This window comes from Epargyreus clarus, unplaced genomic scaffold, assembly GCF_041222505.1.
Source record: "Epargyreus clarus isolate Ecla_fem2 unplaced genomic scaffold, WU_Ecla_fem_2.2 ptg000015l, whole genome shotgun sequence".
Lineage (NCBI taxonomy): Eukaryota > Metazoa > Arthropoda > Insecta > Lepidoptera > Hesperiidae > Epargyreus > Epargyreus clarus.
In genome coordinates this window covers 5,725,669-5,747,692 of record NW_027332223.1, presented here as the reverse complement: position 1 = coordinate 5,747,692, position 22,024 = coordinate 5,725,669, and the positions used below count along the sequence as shown (strand labels likewise).

General features: G+C 33.3%; 1 protein-coding gene across 2 annotated transcripts in view; it reads left to right on the top strand.

The window, feature by feature from the left end:
- Positions 1–8,091: 8,091 nt before the first annotated feature.
- The window catches only part of LOC140747686 (tyrosine-protein kinase transmembrane receptor Ror), a 48,358-nt gene continuing 34,425 nt past the window's right edge, over positions 8,092–22,024 (top strand). Inside the window, exon 1 of one of the 2 annotated variants that reach the window (XM_073080223.1) lies at positions 8,092–8,606. In XM_073080223.1, the coding sequence (XP_072936324.1) occupies positions 8,550–8,606 (57 nt within the window). In that variant the 5' untranslated portion in view covers positions 8,092–8,549. The remainder of the gene's footprint in view (positions 8,607–22,024) is intronic. The other variant, XM_073080222.1, reaches the window with a different exon arrangement.

Genomic DNA, 22,024 nt, shown 5'->3' with positions numbered 1-22,024 from the left:
ACTACAGAATTATTATCGCACATGAGGATTTAGGATATAGGACTTATGTAGGGTTACCATCCAACCGGGTAAAGTGCCGATAGTTGTACGATTAGTTCCATTTTGATCTATTTCACTTACCCTAAATTGTTTGTTGTGACATTATTTAAAGATATTTAAATCCTTCCCGTAAATTAAAAATCCAGTTTTATATCAATATTTTAGATCAAAATTCTGATATAATAAAACATATCCGACTTTTTCAAAACTCATGGACAATATACACAATTATATGAGTGGGTTGTTAAACGTTCCATCTTAATAAGGCGGGACACAATCTTTATCAAGCTTCTGCGTAAACGAAGACCATGTTTGTACAACAGAATATTGTTTACAGGGAAACTAAATAAGATCGATAGATATTGTCACTCACCAACTATGTACATTCATAAATCTTATAACTAATTAGTATGTAGGCACTTACTTAAGTACCTATTAAGTACGCCGCTCGATTGTAAATGAGTGCTGCGGGCTTATTAGCTGTGGTATACTGTTATACTTTAATGTAATGTACGGGGATAGTTTATTCATGTGGAAACCATTTTTGGGAACAATTTATAAAGCAAAAAATAATATTTCTAAAAATCACATCATAATATTTTAAAAATAATATAATGGAAACATAGTTAATTTCCACTTTACTGTACAATTATATTTACACGAGCTTTGCCCGCGGCTTCGCTTGCGTTACGAAGTAATATTTTCATCCCCTATTTTATCCCCTTGGGGGTAGAATTAATCAAAATCCTTTCTTAGCGGGTCCCTACGTCATAACATCTACCTGCATGCCAAATTTAAGCCCGACCCGTCCAGTGGTTTTGGCTGTGCGTTGATAGATCACTATGTCAGTCAGTCACCTTTGAGTTATATATATTTAGATATATTTTTACTAAAATATTCAAAGTTTAAATGGTTTTACATACATACAATTCTCTAAACTGTACAAGTTTTTACTACGAGTACATTAGTTAATACTGCCATGCACGACTTATATACACTTACTGCACCATGCCACGTCGTAGTTATGTATATTGTAGAGCATGACGTTACTTTGGTTTGTAGAGTGTGGCTAGCAATACTCAAATAGCTCTATGGGTATTATAATTGCAATAGTTATATAAACCAAGACACTCCCCAGTCCCCATACATAAAGATTTAATACAGTTAACTGTAATCAAAGTGCACATCTTGATTTTCCGAAAGGCACTAGGCACTGTTGACATCGTTTAATTCTATTTTCACACTGCATACCGACTGAAGCGAACACATATAAATCAGTATGAGTGATTGTCGAAAGGCTGTTGTAAAACGTACCTACGTGATGTAATGTAGTGTAAGTGCACTTTTATCGTTTTCACGGCTAACCTTATGTACCGTAATATTCAAATTGGGATCATCGCTAAACGGCTTAGCCACGTTTGTATTCAGGAAAGCAAGCAAAGGACTCGATTGTTTAAGTAAATGTGTGAATAGTTTTTATGGACGGCGCCGACGTAACTGGCGTCAAGGGCGAAGATAGTAGTAGGAAATAGTGTAATCGTTAGCCTTGGTTTGTATTGTAACACATTTAATTGTTCAGCGTTACTTTCTCGCGCTTTTAATGATAACATATTAAATTTCTTAACGTACACTAGTGCACTTTTCTTTTACATATATATACTGAAATTAAATTTATTTATATCAAAGTCTAAGAATAAATGTAAGAAAAATTATAATAAATTCACTTAATTATAAGTTCTGTGCTCGCTCTTTGTGTGTACTAGTACTCTTTATTGTCTTTTTTTTTTATATGTAACCTAACGATAAGACAGACGGGCTACCTGATGGAAAGCAATTACCGTCGCCTATGGACATTTGTAACACCAGAGGAGTCGCCAATGCATCGCTGGCTTTGAAGGAGAGCTCTTTTTACACCCTTCCTGAAAAGCCCCTTGTCACAGTCCTGAGGGAATACCGCAGGAGGAAGTTAATTCCAAATTTTTGCACGTACGCGGAAAAAATGATCGTGCAAACCGAACCGCGGAGAACCGCCACGGGTCAAGCTGATGTGGGTGGAACCTCATCCACCGGCGAGTGGTACGATGAAGGAAGGGTGACGTAGGCACTACATCGAACAGTTCGTCAGAACACTCAGAATACTGGTTAAATCTTCGTCTTCGATCTAATTTGGTTTATTTTGAAGGGTTCAACATATTTTACTAAATGAGGAGAGCCTGAAGATGAATTCGGTAGGAAGTGGAACTCTTTAATAGCATTTGTATAACTTTAATTTCATTTGTTTATTCTCTACTAAGCTTTTGTATCAATTTCAATGGCTGAGGAATTTATGGTTATCTTAAAACAATAGTATTTAAAATTAAAATATGGGAAACAGCAAACACACTGCTAGTTCATGGTAAAGATCGCAAACGTTACAGTGCCCCCAGCTTTCTACTGATTAGACATTGACTGAATTTAAATACATTTATTTTCAAGTAGCGATCTAATATTTATTCACATTAATTATAATAATAATAATCATTTATTTCAGACAATATAAACATTAACAATTACTTAAGTTCTTGTTAAGTCCAGTTATATACAATGGTTAATTTTGTTAATTAAGTTAAAGCGTTAATAATTCGGTTATTTTGTTTATACATTGAGTACACAAATTAAACTAGTCGCATTTATTTAAGAAATTTAAGAAAACATATTTAAGTGTAAGTATTAAACGTAACACATTACAAATATACGTGTGAAGCTGCACAATCAAATGTGATTTTCTGCATTTTAGTTAACACAAATGTCGCACCTATCTGCACAAGAGATATGAACTCAACATTTATCAAAATTGAACATTCAATCTACTATCCACGTTCTCAATTACCCTGTTGGACACGCTGCCCGGCTCTGCGCTTTGACACAAATACCCCACATAACTCGTCTTTATGACGATAAATACTAAATAACAAATCGTTTGCAACCATTGACAGCCACCTTAATGGGTACCGGCGTTCGTATCTGCGACGGTGGTAACCATTTAAACAATTTACGACCACTTTAATTGTAAGATACACCTATATAACTATTAAATTAGTTGTAACGAATTCTAAGTTACTATCCTAAGTTGCCTACAATCACCTGATGAATTGTATTGTGCGTTGAAACTTCCCTCTGAGTTGCCTCTCGTACCTATAAGTCTATTCAATTAATTTGTGATTCGAACAACGTTCCATACAATGCGTTGTAATTAGAGAATCAATTTTTCATACTGTTTGTATTGTTATTATCGGCCGTAAATCAATAAATCAGGGAGGCTTGCCTAATTGTAAGTTACGAAACATATTCATCAGCTATTCAATAAATAATTTTGTTTAGGCTATTCATTTAAAAGTAAAATAATGTTGGCAGTTAAACCGTCAGTGCTGATTGATTCTATTGATTACTATCACGTTAGGATGGTGATTTAAAGTTCACGATTTTTGTCACATTGCCAATGCAAAGTACAGGTTATGGAAAGTCCAGATCCTTTATAGGTCACTAGACAAAAAAAAAATGGGATGTGGAGTCTACCAATACGCACTTGGCCAGCGCGGTGGACTATGGCCTAATCCTTCTCATTCTGAGAGGAGACCCGTGCCCAGCAGTGGGGCTGTCCCACGGGTTGATGATGATGATGATGATGAGACAAAATTAGAAGAAATAGAAGTTACAATCTGGATAAATTATTACATTAAGTTTGAATTTGAATTCCGTTTCTCTGCTAATCTGTGCTGTCATCTATAATTTCATTTCTTTAAATATAAATCTTCTGATTGGAGATTACTTTAGCTGTTAAAGTAATCGCCAATTAAAAGTTTTGGATCATTTGTAGGTTGTTGCGCTGAGTAGCCCTAGTCCACCACGATAGTACTAAGTGCGAATTGTTAGACTTTACTTTATCCAACTTCCCAAAGACAAGAGGTTATCTATTAGTCGCGTATATCCTTACAATGTTTTCCTTTATCTTTCATAACTTTGATTTTTTTTTAATTGCAACTGATTTGGAACTGTTGTAGATTGTTAACATTATGTATTCGAACCTTAGACCCCCGACTGAGAGGCCGAGTATCAACCACTAAACTATCACTAGAGAGTAAATGCCACTTGCTCATACGAGTATCTCCGGTATGTGAACGGATATCCGATCATTTCAATCTGTCAGTAGGTATTCCGCTCAAATGACGGTACGAGTACGTTGACTCGACGGCTAACTATGTTCGAAACTCGTGTTTCCTTGTCCAATACAATTTATTCAAATTCGATTTACTGCAACATTACTCACTCTACCCGTTATATGATGCTGCCAACAACCTAATACGCTTTAAGTGTTTAATTAGGATGATTTATTTTTACAATTTATTCTTGTCGCCGCCTTGAGTTTCTAGAAGGATATTTTTACAAAACTAGAACCAATATCAATGTATAAGTGAAACGGAATCATAAATATGTATAGCACTTGCCTTCTGTTGAATATTGAATTGAATAAGAACTTGATAGTTGTTCCATACCTAAATTTTTAATTTCAATACATATAAGTTGATACATTTTTTTAATAGAAACGAAACACCTATATGGTGTATTATACGCTATTGTGGATGTAGGTACTTTAAATATTGTGTTAGCATAATTTATCATTATTAAAATTCAATGTAAGTACGTATAAATAGCTATGCCTGTGAATATAAGCATTAAGCCTAACAAGCTCACAATCAGGCTAAATTTAATCACTTTGATATAATGAACGGCTTAAATTGGTTGTGCATAAATAATATGGTACTCGTAGGTACGTTACGTGGCAATACGTGGTTAGATGTTATTTTTGAAACACTACAGTACCACCTTAATAATCTACTTCTAGCAGAATTCACATTTATATAGGTTGTTACGTAATTTTCATATTTATAAAACCATATTTAAACAATGATATACGTTATAAGATATGTTTTATCCAATCTTATATATAAAATTCTCGTCACCATGTTAGTTACCGTACTCCTCCGAAACTGCTTTACCGATTTTTACCAAATTTTATATACATATTCAGTAGGTCTGAGAATCGGCTACTATCTATTTTTCATACCCCTAAGTGATAAGGGTTGTTCACCCTTAACATTTTTTTATTTATATAGCAACACAACGTCTGCCGGGTCAGCTAGTATATGTGTATATTTTGAAAGAATCCTACTTACATTCTTCTAAAATTGTTGCCTCACTGAAAAAGTAATAGATTTATTAAAAAGTTTATTTATGAACATAGCTGAATAAATTTTACTTAACGTTTGCAGAACCCATCACTGAACGTAGATACTGAACATTTGAACATTTATTTTACATTTTACCCCCTGAAAGTCAATCCAGACAAATTTGGACTAAGTTTTAAATGTAATACCAACATACTCATATTGTACATAAGGCAAACATAGTATTAGTATTAGCATACTTCGCCGCCTTGAAATTGAATGAAGCCACAAACGACTTATTAGTTCTTTTTTTGAATTCTTGACAAATAAAAACATTTTAGAGAACATTTACGAATAAATAACTAATACTGCGTAATTTACATAATAAATAAATAATTATTTCAAATATTTTAGGGACATTTTAGCACGGAGACGTGCCAAAACTTTTTTACTACTACTGCAACTATTTCAATTCTCAAAACCGGGTACATTTTCTTGTTAGGAGTGAGTAATCTTAACTAATCTATGAAGGCAAAGTAAAACTTTACGTATATAAACAGAAGATTAATGAGAGTGTTATTTGAGTTATCGAAATTGCAGTATTTTTAGTTTCTTCGTTACAATAAACTATGTAATTATAGGTAAGCAAACAATATAGTTATTGTTCTACAGACAATTTAGGACAAATACTCCTAAATTATATAGATTACATAGGTACAATATTTCATAAATAAGAAAAGTGTAACAAGGTTGCAGGACTATGTATAAATAAATATCGAGAGATACACCCGTGTCTCGCGAGTGTTTTACATTTATAGTATCTTTTCTTTTTCCAGACACTCAATTCTATCCCCTCAATCAGATTCTAAGAACAAAAGCAATTTGAATCAAAATTGATTTAAAAACAATTTGGTGTCGTAGATCAAAGTGATTTTTTAATAACTAGAATCGAGTTGAGTAGATGATTCGTCTCTACTATCTTTTTTATTGGATGTAATTAATGTAATGTAATACATAATACTGAACGACTTTTTTTCGGAGCATTGCCCGGTAAATGGTGGGTATCGATTTTATAAATCACCTTATGGTGTGAACCTGGTAGAAGCCTTCGTGGTACGACTGCGGAGGATCGCAATAACAATCCTTAATAGTATTCTGGTTTGAAGGGCGAGGGAAATGCATTTCGACGAGACATTTAGCTAGTCCTCAAGGGTAGCAACGCAGGCCAACGCATCTACTGCCGACCTTAGGTACAATTTCAATCTTGGGTGTAAATAAGACCTATAGATGTCAATAAGACCACTTGCCATCAGGTGAACTACATGAACTTTTACTACAGCCGTAGTATTACACAAAAAAGTAATGATTTTTTTTAATACTTGTAAGAATTTGCGTATAGCCTTGCTTAATAGGATTAGGTGTAAATTAGCCAACATTTAACATTATGTAAATGGTGAAAGGTTTACACTGTTATTACAATAAATCGATGGTGCCAAGCTTTTATTGATCATAAAACGAGGTTGACGTTGCGCCAAAGTGTGCATACGAATATGTTAGCTAGCATTTGTAATAAATATGTATAATAGAATTGATAAGTACATCCATATATAGTATTGGATTTAAGACATAAAAGATATGGAACGCATTGGACACACACGTTGGTGGATAGTCCGTATCGTCAACAGATACAAGATGAATACGGGCGTAGTTTGAAATCACGCAGCTCTTAATATGATATTATATCTTGTATATTGAATAAGTTAATTGCAATCACGTCACTCAATTGGTCCTGCCTTTAAAAGTCCACTGCTGGACAGACACATCCCATATCCGCGTCAATTCGACCGTCCTTCAGCCGTCTGACACCAGCATCCCGCCGTCTCCTTTAGCTCATCAGTCCACCTATCATGTTCATCAGTTGGGAACGTCCTTTCCTTTTGCCCAGACGTCGTCTCCATTCAAGGACCTTTCTGCTATTCATGGCTCTCAATAAATCATGCCAATTTAGAAAATAAACAATAATAATGAAGGACAAATCCGCGAGCAAAAGTAAGTCAACATAACTCCTTAAAGTGTATACTAAGTACAATTTGTATGCAGCGTCAGTGCTATTGACGTTTATTTCCAACTCGCTTATAGTCATTAAGTAGCTCTCAGTGATCGCAGAGTAAGCGGCACTAAAGCGAACAGAGTCTTAACCAACATCTCGAAGCTTATTCATATCAGCTTTATACAAACTACCCAATAATAAAACTTGTTAGCTTCATTTACGTACTACTCTGTAGTACTGATATTTCACACGTACATAAACATTTTAATACGATTTTTATACTAATCGCTAGTTCGACTAGTATCAAAATTCCATAGTAATATATATTTTTTATTATTTTATTTTATTTTATATGTATTTAATTTTATTGTTACAAATATTGTATACAATCTTATTATTATCCAATAAATAAATACTTCTATAGCTAAAAAAAAAGTCATATGATACGTATAATACTTAAAGATTAGTATGCCAATGTATTAAAATATATGTATTTTTTTTATTCAATAAATAAGCTTTAATACTACGAAACAAAAGAAAATAATTTTGTGTATGCCTATTTACATGTAATTATTGACAGATGTAGTAATTTCTATCTACCGTCGCTCGTGTAAAAGCTTTGATCAAAGAGTACATAAACCACTACTTTTTAGTTCTGATGACTGTATTCGAAAATTAAACTTAACTTACCATACGTTTCAGACACGAACCGTCGGACATCGTCCAGCTATTAGCCCGTGTGACCATTACCGTTCCAATCAAACTCAAAATTCTACCACTATTAATTAAATATCGAAGGGTGAATCGTAAGCGCTGGACAATATTGGAGGGCGCGGGAGGCGTGAGCGGCGGGCGCGGTGTCGCGTAGTACCCGGAGGCGGGAGCATCACACGAAGGATGCCCACTCTAATACATGTTGATACCGTAGCGAGACGCATCCCGCGCCGCTCACGGACGCTACTTCACTCGCGGGAAAGCACGCAGTTTCAGCGGGTCTGTGAAAGCGTTGTTCAGTAATATGTGCCCCAGTCTCACTCGCGTCTGGATTTGTCGAACCCTTCAAGCGAGTCGCTGTGTATGTGGTGTACTAACTTGAGATAGAACTTGTGAAACAGTTTAATTTGAATCGGTACTCGCAGTGAATTTGATAACTTTTAATTATAATGTAGAGACGGAGTTGAATTGATTTACGTATTGTGATTCGAAACTCAAGTGGATTTAGAAATTTAAAATGTGTTTTTAAAACTGCATAAACAATGAATATACGAAAGAAAAATCACGTTCAACCGTCGGAGAAACCAAAAAGGCGGAAGGTAAGATTACAGATTACTGATTAGTAACTGAGATTTTCGTGTATCATTTTGATTACTACTTATATTACAGTTTTATCATTTATACTGAATACATAATGTTAATTAAGATTTGAATTATATATCTTGTTATTAAATATACTTTCTATACCCACATTTAGTGATAACAATGTTTGACGTAGGAAGCGTTATTTTCACAAACCACCTGTTTGATTTAAAAGCCACAGTAGAAACAGTAACAATAAATTTCAAAGGAGATTAACATTTTAAAAATAACTTATCCTACATCATAGTTATTTGAGTATCATGTTTTAAATTATATTGTAATTTTAATTATGAGTGTTAAGAAGTAAAATCACTTAAATTTACGTTATTTTATTTTTTATTAATCATACAGCGTGTAAAGTGCTTTATTTATATAGAAGCCTGTATAATATAAACAATAAAAATATTTGATTAAACATTCAAATCTATCTATACCTAATTTAAATATTGAAAATAAAAATAAAGTTTGAGAAATAGAAATAAAGATTGCTTTGGAAGTTAAAAAGACATACAGAGCCAGAATTATTAAATTAATAAAGTAAAAGAGACGTTTACTCGTCAAAGAGTCGCTCAAGACTCTACATCGTAATAAGTAACTCGTAAAAATATGTTTGAACTTATCGAAAACCATTTCAGATAAACATAATTACGGCTTTTATAACTCGACCCATTTTTGTGTACGCTGACTTGTCTCAGCAATGTATAAAGAATTTATTACGACAAAGAAAACAGCATGAAAACAGCCTCATCGACTCATGTTAATATAACTCAAGTGTCTGTAAAGTAAACGTCTGAATAGTGTCTTTTCTACAGAAAAGATATAAATGCAAATAACGGAAAACAATTTAAATGTATGCCAGAAAAGTTATTTTAAATTAACTCAAGGACCTCAAAGAAAATCTTTGAAAACTGTCTTGCAGAAAAGTCAATATTGCATGTCTTTGCTAACAACTATATAATGCATAATAATAACAAAACGCACGTCGCACATGTTATGTCGAAAGGAAGCTATGGTGAAATTCTAACCACAACCCATTCGCTTTGTCACAACAAACCACATTTATTTCGTAGCATCCCGTATCTAACTCGGTAAGTACACTATTCCCGTATGTACTTACACAAATATACAATGAGATTCGTGAAATTAAATTAGTAGAACATTATAACCAAAGATCAATGTTTAGAAATTGTAGGAGTTATTTATTTTCTCTTAAAAAAATATATATTTTTTGCCTTTAAATCTTGACCAGAAAAGTATATAAGTAAAGTAAATTTTAAACATTACGTTACATTTATTACCTACGTTCATTAAGTTCAATTTTCTTTATTTATTATCCCATTATTATAGAAAAAGAAATAATTAATTGTTAAGCATCAGAAGTAATTATAACCCTGTTACGTATATTCTATTCCGGTAAAATACTACCCTGTTTTTACCGTTCTGCTTAAAAATATAAGTACTTATAAAATTATCGACAAAACGCAATGATAGAAATACGCAATAATTTTTGCAGCGAGTAATTTAAGTACTTCTAGGAAGGATTTAAAGACATTCACGACAACTTAATATTAAAATTCTGTCGTATTTGATCAAATCCACACGTATTAATCAAGTGATCAGCTCTATGTCATTGTAATTGGATTACACTCACAGATTTCAAGGTTGTCAAAGAGAAATTGCTTTCGTTAAAGGGATTTTTATATATATAACTTAATACTCAAAGAGTGATGGAATCATAAAAGTGGAATTACAGTTCCTTATCTTGTTAAATGCAACTGCATCGATTTTACGGTTTTCATACGTGAACTTCATATTGCATAATGCACTATTACAGCTTCATTTGTGAAATAAGAAAGTAACACTACTTAAAAAGGTTTTATATCATTATTATAGCTCGTTAAGCAAATAAGTGGCAATAGTAATGAAATAATTCATGGGTTTTTGATAGTGGCGTCAAATCAAAGAAATGCAACGAATTTAATACTTCAATTAATAAATCATACTCATACATTATTTACGTATATTCATGATTACTTTGATGTTCAAACTAACTCATTTTATTTTGTTGATAAGATTGGCAAATAATTTGGCACAATATTCTCTATGCCGTCTATGCTATACAAACGTATGGGTTAAACGGTTTTGCTGTTATATACTTTTCAATAAAATATATCAAGCAGTTTAGATTGAGAGGAAGAATTTCAGAATCACTAAGTCGCGATGCGTTAAAAGTGAAAAAATATATAACTGGGTTTACGATTTTGATAAATAAACCCGACTGCTTAAGAATAATTAAAGAACTAAAAAGAGACTCATGTAGCCTGTGACTCCCCAAAACTAAGACGAACGAAGACGAATACAACGCCACTGCATTTATGTTAAAATCCGTCAAGCCGTTTGAACTGTAGGACCAAAGAAAGAGACATACTTATATGGAACGAAAACTCGAAATATGTTATTCTACACAACCTGGTAGAAAGGTTTACCTTGATAAACGCTTACACTCAAATGGGTGAAGCGCCATCAAAACACTAATCCTGGATCCGATACCTATAATCCTTATTCCTTATTCCTTACTAATATTATAAATCCGAAAGTAACTCTGTCTGTCTGTCTGTCTGGTTGTCTTTTCTTCACGACCAAACCACTGAACCGATTTTAATGAAATTTTGTACAAAGATAGTCTGAGACCCGAGAAAGGACATAGGATAGTTTTTATCCCGGAAATCCCACGGGAACTAGGGATGGTGATCTAAGATCGATTAATCAGAGAATCGATCTTTTGGACCCAAAACATCGATTATTTAAATCGATATTAGTAAGGATTGAATCGTAAACTATGCATTTGATCAAGTGATGATCTTTAGCAAAGTTAAGGTACGAATTTTCAGTTTTATGTATGTTATATTATTTTCTTTTAAACGCGGGCGAAGCCGCGGGCAAAAACTAGTAGGTAATATAAGTGTTAATGTAGGTACAATTACCTACATTGATTGATACATGCGATTATAATTCATTACAAAACCTTATGATATCTTCATTTACGAATTGTTACGTACGTTATATTCGTTTTGTAATAATTAATAGGTTTGTCAATATCTGATACTAAGGTCGTAAGGTCCCTTAATTTATAGCCGAATCGTTCATCTTTAGGTGGGTGTATTAAAAATAGATGTACTATCTATTAAGTAATGTTTATCGATTTGTAAATATATATTTGTTGTTTTATGTTATAGCACCAATATTTATCATTCCCAATATTTTAAGATAAGTAGGCGTAATCAAAACCGGTATATCTATGATAGCTCGAAGATACACTTGTAATGAAATAATTATACATCGAGTAACATATAAATTTCATAGTCATTGATCTTTAAATGACAGTAAAACTTCATTCAATCTTTGTTTCGTATTAAGTATATGATTGTGTTTGTATTTGTAATACCTACCTACTGCTACATTATACTCGTACTCAATATTTTAATGAAAATTAGTCTACATATACATAGGTTTTTTTTATATAGGAGTAGCAGACGAGCATGCAGTCCACCTTGTACTACTACGGCTACTGCCGCCCATGGACATCTGTAATCAACCCCAAATAGGATTAGATATTCCTACCTGAGGTCGGCCACAGATGCGCCGCTACCGCTGAGGACTAAGCTGGATCGCCTCGGAAAAGTCTGTCTCCCTTACCACACCCTTCTAACCGGAACACAGCAGCGCCTAACACTGCTGTTATTAGGTAGAAATAGGTGTGGCGGTGGTGCCGCCGGAGTCGAACCACAAAGGGTTCTACCACCTTCAAATATTTGTACAATTGCAAAAATAGTATTGACTTGAACTTTGAATTGAGGATTTAATTTGAAGTAAATATTAATACTTAGTTATAATACAATATTGTTGATTCACAGATCAATACGAAAAATCCGTACTTCGATTTTGTACTAGGCGGAGATTAAAAATATATAGGTATTTAATAGGCATAGCCTTACCTTTTTATGACCAAACTAGCTGACCCGGCAAACGTTGTGTTGCCATATAATTAAAAAAATGTTAAGGGTGAACAACCCTTATCACTTAGGGGTATGAAAAATAGATACTAGCCGATTTTCAGACCTACTGAATATGCATATAAATCGGTAAAGCCGTTTCGGAGGAGTACGGTAACTAACATTGTGACCCGAGAATTTTATATATAAGATAATCCTATTAAATATCGCAGAGTGTACTTATTGTGAAGTTGTAAATCTAAAGCGGGACAATCGAAATAAAATATTTATATTACAGTTTACATCCACGTGTATTTTGTTTCCGCATCAGAACTAATATACACGCAAGTTCAATGATATCAACTTTCTTACATAAAACTACCTTGTATTCAGCAAGGTCGTATTTCGTTTACGCTGGAATTGTCATTAAGTATATTATAAGTTTACGTAATTGTATAAGAATTGTAGGAAATTTGGTAAAAGGAGCGCGCTTAATTTTCAATTGTAGGAAAATAATAAATTTAGCAATTTGAAGATCTCTACATAAATTTCGGTAGCGCCGCCGCTAAGACAACCCTTCGTTTTTTATTAGAGCAGAAATTTTATTTTTTATTAAAGCTCGTCTAACAAACTTTAAAGTGTAAACATGTCCTAAGAAACAGTAAGGTTCATAAAAAGTACTACTAGTGATGTCTGATCCTTACACTATTCTCTATCCTAGATTACCTTTAATTTTTGTTCAGATAAATCATTTCAGTCTGTTTATAAACCAATTTCATTTATATTTAATAATAACTCAAATAAAATTCAAAGTTCATTTATTAGCTTTCCAATTAGAGTATTTAGTACCTCTTGATCTCGAGGGGGAACCTTAAAATGGTAAGAATCGCTCCTTAGTCTTAGTGCGGTAAAAATGTCATAAAACCCGGCGTCGCAATTTACATTCCTGCCGTACAATTGGTATTTACGACGGTATGCGACCACACATACTGCCGTCTTTGCTGGGGTTGGTTGCTGCACAGTTCGAGCTCCCACTCTTGCCGCCTGCACCCCCGGAAGCCCCCGTTTAGTCGCTTCTTAGGACAAGCAGGGGATACCGTAGCCCTATTCTAGTCCCGGGACCACAGGAGCAGAGAATAATAAAGCAAAGCATATATTAATATTTTTAGTAATATTATTATAAGCACACTTCAAGTAAGTAGCAACATGTAGAAGGGTACAGAAGTAGATGAGGGTAAATTTAGCAAATCTACTTCAATGGTCTTGTTTCTCTAAAATATTTTACAAAATACCCTTCATTGCTTTGAAGTGCGTTTTGTAACGAGTACCTTACTTCAGATAAGAGGAGCTTTACTTATTATAGAAAAGCTGCCCCGCTATTTCGCTTAATTTGAAACCCATATTTTCAGCGAAAAAGAGCTTTACTACTTATGAAACCTTCGTTTCATTGTATGTAAATCTATACTAATATTATAAAGAGGAAAACTTTGTTTGTCTGGTTGTAATGGATAGGCTCAAAAACTACTGGACCGATTTTAAAAAATCTTTCACCATTCGAAAGCTACATTATCCACGAGTAACATAGGCTATATTTTATATGAAATATATTTGATTTTGAGGCGGTACAAAGTTTGCCGGGTCAGCTAGTAAATAATATTTGTCCAATATTTTTAAACCGTTGAGATGCATTTTTGTAAACCTGATAAATAACATCGTCGAAGGATTTGAATGAAAAATTTATTCCTATTATATCCCGTGCCTCATTTCAATCTTCTGTACCGGTTTCAAAGGACAAAAAACCAGCATAATAATCAGCTCCAAAATGTTTCAATAATGCAAGGCCTTTGTTTGAAGTAGTTTGAAGTGACAAGAACTATTTAATTCAGTTTGGAGTGTAGGTGTGTTGCTACTGACAATGCATAAAAACTGGTTACAACAAATAATTTTAAATGTTACTACACACATAACATGACTCTTGACAACGACTTGTTATGCTGCCGAATTCTACAAAAAGCAGTGTGTATTTTGAAAGTACCGAAATGCCGCTACGCCTGAGTGCAACCCCGTTAAGCTGTATTTTTACGCTGGAGTCCTAAATAAATAAATAATAAATAACGCTTTCTACTCACATGTCCTTATTCAATGCCTGTATGTAGTTGATATAACATTGACAACCACACCTAGAACCGAAATTTAAGTTCTTTCATCATCAGTCCGGGAATCGAACCCGAATTCATGTGCGTCTTTCGGTGTATTAACTGCTGTGCTATGCAGGCGTACTTTTCCTAGGAGATAAAATAAAATCCAATCTTATTTAATTATTATGTTCTTTTATGTACTTATTTACTTATCAATGATACTGTGCCAAAAACATAAGTTACTTTCTTAGTTGTATGCTTAAATCATAGACATAGGTACATTTCACTTATATTTATTTGATTACATTTTAAAAGATAAAATAAATATATAAAATTTATTGTAATAGACAAATGTGTTCTGTGTCAAATTTATTGCATGTGGAGGTAATGAAATACGTCGACACGTGAATAATTAATTAATTTATTGTCGAAGTGAAGGCTTATGTGATTTGATCACCGGCCATTAACTGACTCTAATTCATATAATGATATGATCAAATAATACTCTAATATTATGTCAATATTAAAAAGACAGATAATATTAATGTTTCTGTTTTCGTCATTTATATGACTAGTAATGACTAGTTAAGTAACATATGAATTTCTTTCTAAACCTTACAACCAAGATGTTTTTATAACCATAAACGGAAATATTTACAAAAACGATGGAAATACGCTCACTTCTACAGTTGGTAAAGTATTGGTGAAGATTAGCTGTTAAAAAATGCCGCAGTTTACTTTTAGTTAAGTAGTTTGTAAAATAGTAGTATTTAGATTGCTATATTATTAACACTATTTTAGGCCCTATTAGTTACCTTCTTAAACATTCAATGTTCTGAATATTTTTCCGTGTTTCGGAAGGCTCGTTAATCCACCCATGTCTGTTGTTATCTTTGGATAACAGTCCACCAATTTATATTGGGGTACCCTGGTGAAATATACTCCAGGTCTTCCCCAGCAGTAATCAAATTCTATTATTATTTCGTAATTTTATTCAAGTAGGTAGTTCAAAACAAATCATATCTAATAATAAATGTTAACAAAAACGAACAGAAAAACCAACTAGAATTTTAAAGGTTAACATAGTATTTTTTTGCTGTAATTAATAAGTAAAAAACCAACAGCTAACGGAAACCTAAAGTTTTTCAATCATTTACTCACACTTATTTATTCACATGTGATACGTATTATAAGACAAACTTAGTACATATATAGTTCATATGCAATCTGCAATTTATGAGAGTTTTGATGTGAAACATCTATAGCCGCACGTAAAACCGATTTCTGGCGTGGCGACGCATACCGCTATACGATGGTATATATATACAGTCTATATGCAGTAGTGTGTACGGTGTGGCGACGCGTCGCCATGCGCAATCGACTGTGCGATCGAATTAAGTAGTCACGATTTGAAATAAATTCGTAAATTTTTGTATTTAATGAAAATAATTAATGTTTATTCAATAAATAGTCATCGTTATCTGGAAAAAAATCGTAATATTTTATTTTATCATTATGACATATTTAGTTCCTATCACAATATGTTCTTTTCTGCATATTACTTTTACAAAATAATGTCGATGTTTCACATCTGCCAGGCGTCCCGTGACGGCTCACATTTTTTTTTTTTTATTTTAATGACAACAAAAAACCTAAATGTTATACTCGTATATCATCTTTCATAATCTATCTGAAATCAAACTTTCTAATCTAATAACATTTTACTTATTCCGTAACTTATTGCAATAAATCTGTACCACGTTTTTCAGATAACATCTGACTTGGTGTGTAATATAAATTATTGCCATATATTATTCAAAGTAAAGGTAATATAAGTAATAAACGATCGGGTTTTGTCATTTACGTAGATGCTTTTGTCAATGCTCGCGCGGTAATAAAATATTCAAAATGCCTTTAAAATAGCCACGTTTGGTATAAAATGTTAAGTATTGTCCAAAGTGTAAAGGCTTTACAAATACAACCGATACGATGTCGCATCGTGGGACATTGCGATGTCGTGTCGAACCAATTTCGTATCGTAAAAATTTACGAGTTGCACTGTAAAAAACACGACACACCGTCATATCGCGACACTATGTCGCGAGTGTGTATAAAAAAGTGAAGCAATCGCAGGTTCTTTTTCTCAAACTGATATCTGATGAATGATTCACCATTATGCTACTTATATCCGTCTTTTCCTTCATGTGAAAAGATCTCCTGTCATGATTTTTAGAATAAACGTCGTAGTCGTGTTGCTACGCGGCGTCGCATTAAACCGTTGTATACGCCCTAATATTTATGGAAATATTTATATAAAATGTCCACTTTTGTTATAGATAAAACCAATATAATTAGCCGTTAGCTATCGTTAAACCAACTGAGTACAAAAGGTCTTTGTAATTTAACTTCTTAGAGATTCTCATTCGTAATGGCGATAGCGTAGGACGCGACAACGGATAATGAAAATGAATAACTCGAATAATAAACTATTATCATTCATCCAAAGCAAGCCTGTTTATTATTTCCCTTATATATATTATTATATTGTCCGCTTTTCGGTCAGTGCACGATTTGCCTGGGGACTTTTAGATTTTATGAAGCGTTTTACAATTATTTATTAAATAGATTAGTGAGATAGTAAATTAATAGGTACAATGAAATTATATTAGGTGGGTTATAAAGTATAATTTGTACTAGTAATAACTATAATAAAAACCCAGTTTTTTTAAAGATAATTAAGTACTGTTACCTATGGCGCTTTCACAATTTAGACGAATTCACCGACATTAAAAATCCTTTATATTAATATTCATCAAACCGTTTGGGCTGTAGGGTATTCCAAAGAATGAGACATACACTCGTACTTATACATACAAATAAACGCTGGAAAAACATATTTTTACCCTCCGCATTCGGGTAAAATAATACAAAATTTTCAAACCTGTCTTAGATAACAGTAACTACGCATTATTCATTGTATTCCCTTATCGCGTTATTATTATTTCAATTTATTTATTTTTAAATTAAGCAGCGGAATTTTAACTTTATAATTTTAAATTAATCGCACATAACCTACGAGTAAAAAAAAAAACAAAACTTATATTACATCTCTATCTAAGCACTCGACCTCCGCCCACCTACATTACCCCAGGGAATGATGCTGGGGGCTCTTTAGATTTTACTCAATAAGTACTTTATTACAAATTGTTCCTCATAATTTCATAATGAAACTGAACTATATTCGCAATATATTTATTAAATTTATTATAACTGCTTTAGGGACGACAAATCGATATTAATAGACATACGGGAAAATACGCATTTATTGACTGAACTTGTCTCAAAACTCAAATGTTTTAAAGGCACATAGTACCTATTGTATGTTACGTAAATAAGAGCATCCAGCATTCGAATTTCAAACAATATTATGGCTAAAGCTGCATATTGGTTCTGCAAGGTATTTCGTTGTGTAGTCTACTAATCCGAAATTGGCCCGCAAGGTGGGCCATGCCCTAAACCTTCTAAATTTCACAGGAGACCCAAATCCAATCCCCAAATCCTGGAGTTGGTTGCAGATTTGCTTGGGCGGTGGTGAATAGTGACCATATTGGATGCTTATTCGTTTCTTAAATTTTATTATACGAAAAAAATATTATTCAGAAGATTAGTTTGGTTGATCGGTTCCCCAGATCGTTTTGTCGCCTTTAACAGATTTCCTTTTGATATAAGTATCATGGTTACATTGTGTACGGAGCTATGGGCGGCCAATCTCTAAATATAGAAATACATAAGTACGAAATACAAATAGAGGTACTTGAATACATGATACATCCCGCAATTCTAAGAAGGGATTATTGATACATTAAGTGGTTATCAAAAAACTGTGATAACCAACTATTGGAAGTCTGCCAATTTTACTTTTTGCAAGTAGGCATGGAGATGTGTAACACGTGTTTATGGCACAGAGTTTTGCCAGCAGTTTTCCTTTAGATAATCTTTACCGGGAATATCCAATGCTTTAAATCATATTGAAGAGTGTAGGTTTCATAAAATAATACCCAAATGAGATGTTTAATGTCTATTAGGTACCTACATGTGCATCAAGTCATAATTTTATGTGCATGACTTATACAATGAATGGTACGGTTGATCTGATACGCAGACAGCTCCAAGTTTGATCCCGGGCTAGAAAAAAAACATGTTTTGTATATTTTTAACACGCTTTATTAGCTTGGGTTGTATGTATGCATGTATGTATGTACGTAACAGTAACGGAATCTTTAAACCTGATTTTTGTAATTAAACAATAGCTTTTAATATTTTACAACAAAATAATCACCTAAATTATTTTGTAGCTGTCCGTAGCATATGTACGAGGTACTGAGTATCTTTGCGTTTAAAGCGCAAATAGTACCAACCAACCTAATGATATTTTAATTATTGTTTTTTTTTTTAACGAACACGATAACATTTCTTAGAAATCCCAAAATAATAACTCGGACATCGATAAGCTGGTTACAACTGATTAGCGTATTTTTGAATTGCACTTCGTTAGCATTTGCCTAAAGTAATTTAAATAATAGCAGACTGACCTATTGAACCAGCATATCAACGAAACTTTACTCTACAATAATATAAGGAACATTCGTAATCGTTATGACGCAATAATTCTTCAATGAAAGCCGACAGTGTGTGCTTGCCCTGACTGCGTCGCCGTATTTACCCCATGAATGAGTTCATCAACTTAATAAATATGCAAATTAGTGATAAGCTAACGTTATTTGTCTTTTGTAATTGAGTGCATTGTATACACACTCTTATATAAATTTTCGAACGCAGGAGATTATCAAATGGTGGCGAATATTTCGTATTTTTTATTTCTGGACGAAGATTACATTATTTGTTCACATGATTTATTATTAAAAGCCACTCCTTTACGTAAAAAAGACATACCTATTGCTAGCGTCGTCGCCGTAATTAACAGGAAATCACCCAGAAATGGAGAAAATAAAAGGGAAAATTTACATCTTAATAGAATAAAAAAGCTCTACGGCATCCCATTTTCAATAATAACAATGTCAATTTATCTGTGGCCTAATTATATTTGTAGAAATAACATGATTTATTTAGAAGACTTAAAATAAAGACAATATTATTATCTTAACGTAGGTGTATATTAAGATATATTTTTATAGCCATAATTGTGTAACTAATTCCCAAATTTAACCACAGATAGAGCCCGACAGGGGCAGCACGCCAAAGAACTCAGGTGGAGTTTCGCTGGAGTTCTTGAGTCCTTTACGTAGCACTGAAAAGGGCCACCGAGAAGGGTTTTGTGCGATTAAAATCCCACACAACCCAGTATTACTCCTCTGCATCATTTGTGATGTAAATGTTTATGGGATACCTCCCATAAAATCTACGTCACAAAAATACCTTAATGACGTGGGGAGAGAAACCAGAGGCACATAAAATATTAAGAGCAATAATTTTGAAATCAGCTACGACAAATACTATTGCACGTACATTTTGAAGCAAGGAACTATAAAGTTTAAGTACACATTGTTAAGTAATCTTTGCTAACTTGTTTGCAAGTTATTTAACGATAACTAACAGCTACTTTGATATGATTGTCGCTCCGCATATTTGCATATCCCGTGTCTGTTAATTTACACGAAACATTAACTAATAAAATTTACTAATTATACGTAACTTCGACGTTACACTCGTAGAACAGTATACTTAAAGACCATCTCACGAACTCAATAAATAAAATCAAGGAGTCAAAGTAAATAAGACATTTAATTCAACCGGTTGGGATTAAGACATAAGCTTTGTGTGGAAAAGCCTTGCGGAGATCGTGGTGGGATAGACTTAATTATTGGTTAGTGGAGTCATTCCATTCTCCAAGCAATTACAAAAGCAAGGAACTGTTAATAACACTTTTAATTTGTAGAAAATCTACATGATATTTATTGTCAGTGTTATGCGCTGATGCATCCTGGTTTGAAGGGTGTAGTAAAAAAAGCATATATACGGTCGAATTGAGAAACCTCGTCCTTTTTGGAAGTCGGTTAAAAAGTAAATCTTATACGAATCGTTCAAACTTACTTCAGGTAATAACCAATCAGGTATTCAATACTCTAACTCTACTTGGGGCTCATTATTGATGTTCATGGGGCAGAGGTACTTGGGAGGCTTGGAGTTGAACCGTCCCACTGGAAGGTACGGGTCTCTTTTTAGAGTGAAACGGCTTTGGGCCGTAGCACATTGGCCAGCAGGCCAATTGCGAATTAGTACTCATCTTTGCATTTTTATTTCTACAGAATTATTACGCTTGTAGATTTTCACACGACATTTTTTCGGTTATAGCAAGTGGTAGATATAATTAATTTATCATACGCACATAACATTAAAAAATCAAAAGGCCTGGGATTTGAACCTGGACTCTAAGAGGCAGTTACGACACTACTGACAGAATATAGTAGTTGTAAATATTATTTATATTGATTATTATAATCGTGTCGCCGCAGTCTGGGTCGCCGCGCCTCCCCTCGCGCCGTGTCCGGTGTCAGTACATCAGTTCGTTATCACTTGATTTACTTTTTTGATAACGCTCCTGTACGTTAGTTTAACAAGTATGTATATGCCCTATTGTTTTACCAAAACTTTCTGCTCCCATTAATAAACCGTTGATAGTCAAACGATTCATTAGCACAGTTCCGGTAAGGAATTGATTAAACTATTTAGATTGTAAGAAATTAAGTCAAAGTAAATAGAACCATAATTAGTATATAGCGGAATTATAATTTAAAAGTAACTTTAGAGAGAGAGAGAACAGTCTAATTGAAAACCTACCTCATACCAATTTTAATAATTCAGAATTATTCTTGAAAACATAATTTGCCAGGGTGATTTCGAACAATGGGTACATAGGTTAGAGAGTTATTTAATTTTTATTTATATGACTTGTTTTTAAATATCTTATATATAAAATTCTATTGTCACGATGTTAGTTACCGTACTCCTTCGAAACGACTTTACCGATTTTCACCTAATTTTATATGCATATTCAGTAGGTCTGAGAATCGGTTACTATCTATTTTTCATACCCTTAAGTGATAAGGGTTGTTAACCCTTAACATTTTTTTATTAATATAGCAACACAACGTTTGCCGGGTCAGCTAGTATTTATAGGTTTTATAAGATTTGTTTTTTTTTTTAATAAATCAACCCAAATAAAAC